At 44.7% G+C, this 7,500-nt stretch overlaps 2 protein-coding genes across 2 annotated transcripts in view; one reads left to right on the top strand and one right to left on the bottom strand.

Annotated features, from left to right (window-relative positions):
• Positions 1-7,500, bottom strand: part of NC2alpha (negative cofactor 2 alpha) — a 347,119-nt gene that overhangs the window by 305,101 nt on the left and 34,518 nt on the right. The gene's annotated exons all lie outside the window — the stretch shown is intronic.
• The window catches only part of LOC139766102 (nephrin-like), a 199,501-nt gene that overhangs the window by 187,930 nt on the left and 4,071 nt on the right, over positions 1-7,500 (top strand). The window contains exons 22-24 of the mRNA XM_071694263.1: positions 2,082-2,330; positions 3,088-3,230; positions 5,529-6,645. Coding sequence (XP_071550364.1) covers positions 2,082-2,330; positions 3,088-3,230; positions 5,529-6,645 — 1,509 coding nt within the window. The remainder of the gene's footprint in view (positions 1-2,081; positions 2,331-3,087; positions 3,231-5,528; positions 6,646-7,500) is intronic.

Genomic DNA, 7,500 nt, shown 5'->3' with positions numbered 1-7,500 from the left:
CTGACCCCCCCACAGATGAATCAACTATTGTCATAACCCCCACAAGTGAGTCATATATTCACCATACTCGTCACCTCGTTTAGTGAGTCACCTTCACAGCCATACTCACCTTCCTCGGTGTCATGTTCACTATGCTGACGCCGTCAGCCAAACACATTACCACAAACTCACAACCACAACACCTTAACACACAACACTCTGATAATCATATTCTCAACACTATAACACTATATATATTATAGAAATAGAATCTATACAAGCAGGGTGCTATTATGTCCACATGAAATAGATAACAACCGGAGAACACGTCTTAATTACCTATTACATGTCAAACATTCGAATTAGCACCAGATTGTAATCCAAATAGCAGTAAGGGAAGCATGTGATTGCGTACTAGAGCATCAGAGATGAGATTATGAGGGAGCATGAGCGAGACAGTAACGTGTGTTATGACTCTTGGAATGGATGAGGTAAATGGCAATAACCTAAAGGGGAAAAAGATAAGATAAGGACAGACAGACGAACTCGCTAGCGAGCGTGTGCGATGGCAAAGTAATGCGCCAGGAGACTTGATTGCTACACTCACGTCGATCCATTAGTTTTGATGAATACACTTGGATTTCATGTACTTTATTTTTCAAGAGGAAAGTGCCACGAATATAACTGGATCTGCTGTTAAGAATTAATGTTCGGGGCAACATATCTCAACAGCTCGTATTCATTTACCTCCAAGAGAATCCAAAAAATTGTCACCATTTGCATAAGATTTTCACATTAAGTCTCTCTGTGAACTGTCGCATTTGCCAGCTAAACTGATATTACTTCCCAACTAAAGCTGTAGTTCCGGGAACGTCGAGTGTTAAATCAATTCAGAGAACTTGGCAAGTGTTTCTTCAATCATTACCTGGTCAGAATCTTTTAGTGAATACTTCCTGAAACATTTTAGGGTGCACGACAAAAGACAAAGGATGAAAGTCACTCTCACCTAAAGTTTTCAAACTTTTTCCCGCACTTAGTCATGAAAGAAAAGTAATTTTTCATTTTCGATTTCCATAAATCCGGTTTCCATTCCAGGTCACTGATTGCAGCAATGATTCTAATGTTCTCTTGACCTTTAACTCGAAGATCTGGGTCATAGGTGTCTAGATTTAGGTATATATCTATCAGACTTATAATCTATCCATTAAAATCTGTTAGTGAGTCGCGTATCATTCACACTCATGGACTTTAGAAAAATCCTTTCTCTCTTCTAAAAAGACTTTCACTTCACTCGCCCAGCATACACTCAGCGCACAGAGTGAGACATCTATAATTTACTTCATCGTCTTCCAAAATGTGTCTTAGAAAGTATGTCTTCGTGGTAAGGCCACAGCTATAGAAAGAATGTTCATCATTCTTAACCACTTGCTTCCTGGATGTTCATCATTCTTAACCACTTGCTTCCTGGATGTTCATCATTCTTAACCACTTGCTTCCTGGATGTTCATCATTCTTAACCACTTGCTTCCTGAGCATCAGTCTGGACAGAGACCAAGGAGGTTTGACGCACAAAGCTTCCTTGGGAATGGCGTGGAAGTCTTGGGTTAAAAGGTCGTCATTAGTACAGGGAGGAGCGTGGGTGTAGCCCCATGCTAGCGGAGGGCGCAGCCCCACACCCCCAAGCTGTGGTTAGGAGGAGGCGTCCACCAGCTTCGTCAGACTTGCTTTGTGGCTTCTCCATACAACAACACTACTCCCCGTCCTGGAGCGCCTGGAAGATGTCCCGGGAGAGGCTGGTGCGAGGCAAGGGAGAGAGAGAGAGAGAGAGAGAGAGAGAGAGAGAGAGAGAGAGAGAGAGAGAGAGAGAGAGAGAGAGGTGATTTTTTCCTTCACACATCACCGCAGGAGATAGATAGATACGTAGTTAGATAGAGACATAGATAGATAGATGGGTGGATAGATAGATAGATAGGTAGATAGAAGGGTGGATAGATAGATAGATAGATAGATAGCTGTATAGATAGATAGATAGATAGTTAGGTAAATAGATCACTAGAGGTCTTGCTCACCCCTGCTCCTCCACCTTCTGTGTCACTGTGCAGCGGGCCAGACTGGAGAGGCGACCAGCCTGCAGGGTGTGGCCGGGAGCAGACGCCCAGCAGGAGGGGAGGACCTCAGCCCCAACCCTGGAGGACTCCAGCCCAGCGCCGCTGCAGGGGCTGCCACCACGTCCCGGGTGCCGAGGCTCATCCTGCTCATCATGACGCTCACGGGCGCCGCCCTCCTCGCCCTCAACGTCTCCATCATCGCCTGCTTCGTCCGTCGACGCGCCATGAACAGGAACTCTTCCGGTAAGCCCGGGGCTGAGGCCATTCCAGGCTGAGGCCATTCCAGGCTGAGGCCATTCCAGGCTGAGGCCATTCCAGACTGGAGCCACTCCAGGCTGAGCCAATTCCAGGCTGAGGCCATTCCAGGCTGAGGCCATTCCAGACTGGAGCCACTCCAGGCTGGAGCCAATTCCAGGCTGAGGCCACTCCAGGCTGAGGCCACTCCAGGCTGAAGTTATTCCAGGCTGAAGTCATTCCAGGCCGAGGCCATTCCAGGCCGAGGCCATTCCAGGCTGAGGCCATTCCAGGCTGAGGCCATTCCAGGCTCAAGCCATTCCAGGTTGGAGCTATTAGGAATTCATGTCTGTGTCTCCTCAGTCCTCGATGAATGAGACTCATCAGGTGAGTAATAAGAGCTTGTAGGACGCCTCTAGACCAGGATAGACATTCTAGGACTCTCTAATGACTCCTGGAGCTGTAGGACTCCCTCTTCTGCCAGGAGCCCATCGTCCTAGTTAGTGTCTGAGGAGCCCTCTTGTATTAGCACCTCAGGTGCCATGACATATGAGCGAGCATGTGTGTGTTTTTTGCCTGTATGTGTGCGTATGTATGTCTCTGTGAGCGTTAACACCGTGTGTACATCTATGTGGTATTTTGACAAAGGAGTTAAGAAAGTTTGGACAAAATCATATGTTTTTAATGTCTTTTATATAAACAGCCGCTGATCTTAATATAAACAGGTTGGTGGATGTGTATGACTCCTGTTTTTCTCCTCCGACAGCATCCGCTTCATCTAAGACCGCTTCTTTAGGGACCTTTGGCACCACCCCCGCTTCAACCCCTGGAGTACACCCAAGCGAAGTGTTTCTCTCCCTCAATTCCATCTCCACCAACAACCTCTCCAACTCTCCATCAGAGTACCAGGTATGTCGCTCTCACCACCAACAACCTCTCCAACTCTCCATCAGAATACCAGGTAGGTCCCCCTCAACTCTCCCTCACAACCAGAACATCTCCAACTCTCCAGCATTGTACCAAATACGTCTCTCGAAACTTCTTCACTATCAACAACTTCTCCAACACTCCAAGAGAGTACCAGGTCTCTCTCTCTCTCTTCTCTCTCTCTCTCTCTCTCTCTCTCTCTCTCTCTCTCTCTCTCTCTCTCTCTCTCTCCAACAGGTAGATAAGCTCTTATAGATAACAAGGTACGTCTATATCATTACCACATCTCTCCAACAGCCAGATTAGGACTGTGAAGTAAAGGGGTACATACTTCTCCTTCAGCACTACGCTGTTTCAACAGTCTATCTCTCTGTTATCAACAGGTATTATTTGCTCTCTCCCTGGAAGCTATGTACCTCGCCTCACCAGCTATTCTAGCTGCCAGAAAGAGGGACCAGGGAAGCTATCTCATATCATCTAATTTTTTCTCTTTAACAATTTCTTCAAAGATCTATAAAGCGAAATGCAGTCCAAAGTTTTCTTTAGTTTGGTTATAGCTATTCCGTCTGAGATTGCTATATGTTTGCTTGGGATTCATGGTAATTTTGATAGATGTTAATAAAGGTTTCACTTATCGAAGAAACAACAAGCTAAATGCTAACTAAAAGCCACAATATGCTAGTCACCCACCGCATTTCATTTCCATCCGCGGGAGGTCCCCGTTTTCTTTCATTTGGTAGCATTGAGGATACTTTTCTTCAGTCATCTGCGGCTCACAGTAGACAGCAGCATCTCCAGCTAAGTAAATACTTATATGGAGTGTTAGTTCCCCTAAGAACTTTCAAGTAAATGATTAATTCCCTTAAAAACTTTTAAGTAAATGATTAGTTCCCTTAAGAACTTTTAAGTAAATGGATAGTTAACGTTCTTGTAGAAGATAAAGTGCCTCATGGCCTTCTTAGAGTCTAGTAAATAGTAGGAAGAGTGAAAGAAATCTTGCTGAGGGTGGAACGTCCCACACTTGTCGCAAAAACTCTGATTGAAAATGAACAGAAAAAGATAAGAATTACAATATAGAATTTAAATAATCTATAAAAGGGATTTCTGAACGAGAAATATAATATTAAAGCAAACATAAACTTCTCCATTTTCTATACTTAAGAGAAAAAGAAACTGGTAACTAATGATCTCGTTATTACAGAAAATGGAAGGAAACGATGAGATAAACAACCTAAATTTTTCATTATATAGAAAATGGAATGTTGGCTGAAGAAATACCTGCTTCTACATGGTAGCCATTATGACGAGAGATGCGCTTGTTTATAATATTACTTAACATTTCAGATACTTGTATCGAACCTGATTTTATGGCGAAAGAGAATCAGGGCTAATTACCTTGAATATCTAAATTCCCCAAACTCCAATTTTAAGGCCTATTACCTTAATTAGGAGAGTGATAAGCATTACCAGCAATCATTGAATGCTCATAAAATCGAATTGGATCATGAACAATAGATTCCAACAGTTGCCTGGATGAATGGCACTTCGGGTAAGTGAATTCGACCCTTTACACTAATGTCCGAAACGTGTGTGTGTGTGTGTGTGTGTGTGTGTGTGTGTGTGTGTGTGTGTGTGTGTGTGTGTGTGTGTGTGTGTGTGTCTTTTTTTCATGGAAATGTAAATGACACATCTACTGCATAGGTTATGGTGATGTGATGGTAATCCAGGTGAGGATTTTCTCTGATGCATCGCCCTGTCTTTAGATGCTTCTACAACATTAACATGAGATGTGATCTGAAGTTACATAAGTAATTAATGGTCTTAAACGAAGTTCTTCGAGGAAAATTGGGGTCATAGGCTGGGATACAGGCTGTGTTTAACGAACCAATTTCAACGTGATGTACAAGTATAGGTCATATGTAATTTCAAAGTTTTTGGAAATGTGTACATGAACATGTTTGTATATTTTGATCATTTATATCGGTCATTTTGATGATTATCAACAGCCATTGATTGATATAACAGTAATTTTTTAAGGAGTAATGGCACAGACATCTGTGAAAAGCTTTGACCTATTTCCAAACCTTATGTTGCCGATGAGGACATATGAAATGTCTGTTCTTCTCTGCCTGAGGAGGACATAGATGTAGGAGAGGACTGGGGGACGTGGGGATTGGAGATGGACACAGATAGTGAACATATGGACACCTGTTTCCACATGTGGGACACCACCCCCATGACCTCCCCTACATGTGCTAAAACACCTGTGTTTCTCTACAGAAGGGCGAGGTGATACCAGCTGCGGGTGAGGAGCCTTCCGGACTGGCGGGCGACGGGCACTCCTCCTCCAGTAGCAACACGCCCGCTGAGGAAGCTGAGACGTTCCAGTTCGACCAGAACCTGGTTCACTTCCCTACAGAGCCGGACGTCTGCTCCGTAGGATCCAGCGTGTACGACAACGTCCCTTCCGAAGATCCCAGGAGAGGGTCGATGTCCTATCCTGCTGGAGAGGATCAGGTGTCTCTCTGCTCCAATCGAAGTAGCAGCTCACGCACCTACTGCCACCAGGGTCTTCTCCGTCCACTACCCTCCCTCCTGACGGGTCTGGAGCAGCAGGCCACACCACAGCTCATCCAGGACACACTGCGCGCCCTCCCGTGCCACAGCCAGCAGCATCATCGTCACCCAAGTCTCTCCCACCTTCATCAATTGCTCAACGAACCCCTTCACCACCAACACAGCCAACCCCTTCACCAACAACACAGCCAACCCCTTCACCAACAACAGAACCAACCCCTCCATCACCCACAGCACCAACCCCTTCGCCAACAGAACCAGCCCTTCCATCAGCAACACAGCCAACCCCTTCACCAACAGAACCAGCCCCTTCATCACCAACCCCTTCACCACCAACATAACTCACGTCTCCAACCGTCTCATCCACAACAGACTCTCCACAAACCATCACATCACGAGCATCAGCAGCGCCCACAACCATCTCAACAACCACACCAATCTAGCCCACAACAACCTCCAGAACAACGCCTCTCGCCTCTGCCACAACCATCCCAGCAAATCCAACTTAGCCCACGACAACCACAACCAAAACAACAACCAAGTCCACAACCATCCCCACAGCAGCACCAGGCAAGCCCACAACCCTCACCATCACAACCACAACCACACCAGAAACGCCCACAGCAACAACAACAACAACAACAACAACAACAAGAACAACAGCCGTCATCACAACCTCGGAAATCAAACGTATTCCAACACCTTTCCAAGGAAGCGTTGTGGGAGCCTCCTGCCTACACTAATCTGAACCCAAATGACCTTTTCACTCTGAAGCCAGATAACTACCACGTCGCCTGCAAACAGACCTCCTTCACCTCAGGTGAGACAACAGAAAACCATCTAAAAAAAAATATTCTCCCCCCCTCCCCTCACCCCCTTAGAAAAAAAAGAGAATAAAAAAAAGTTTAAATTATGTGTACCTTGAAAATCAGCTTTGGGGATTAGATATTATCACGAAGTTTTAAAAACTGTGAGAGAGAGAGAGAGAGAGAGAGAGAGAGAGAGAGAGAGAGAGAGAGAGAGAGAGAGAGAGAGAGAGAGAGAGAGAGAGAGAGAGAGAGAGAGAGAGAGAGAGAGAGAGAGAGAGAGAGAGAGAGAGAGAGAGAGAGAGAGAAAAGTTTTGAAATTCTGGAGTAGTTTTCCTTATAAATATAAACTTAGTTAAGGAGGGCTGGGTACATCAGTATAATAATTTCTCCATTCCCCGTCCATTACCTTAAACAACTTTCACGCAGGGTTTTGATGGCTGAGCCAATATATTTATATATATATATATATATATATATATATATATATATATATATATATATATATATATTACCAGGTTTTGCCACGTCCTAGCTCCTCGGAGGCCACTGCTCTTAAAGCCCAGGGCCAATATGAGCATTGAAGAGCAGCTGGAGTTCGTTCCCAGCGCGGTATAAAAAGATAAAAGAGAGCCATTCAGAAATGCCATAGCGGCTGCCGAAGTAGAACCGTTATTGGAACCCGTCTCTTGATCCTCAGCTCTGTATTCCATTCGGATGAGGTGAACTTTTAAAAAAAAGCTTTCCTAAAAAAATTACATGTATTTTGACACTAACACACAATACCATTTAAATAATACATCATCACTGGTGTACGATGCGTTAAAAAAAGGGGGACTGATCATATATTTTAAAAGACTTTGAAATGC

The sequence above is a fragment of the Panulirus ornatus genome, chromosome 57 (genome assembly GCF_036320965.1).
Source record: "Panulirus ornatus isolate Po-2019 chromosome 57, ASM3632096v1, whole genome shotgun sequence".
NCBI classification, from domain to species: domain Eukaryota; kingdom Metazoa; phylum Arthropoda; class Malacostraca; order Decapoda; family Palinuridae; genus Panulirus; species Panulirus ornatus.
The sequence above is the reverse complement of the archived record's forward strand: the minus strand, read 5'-3'. Positions and strand labels throughout refer to the sequence as shown.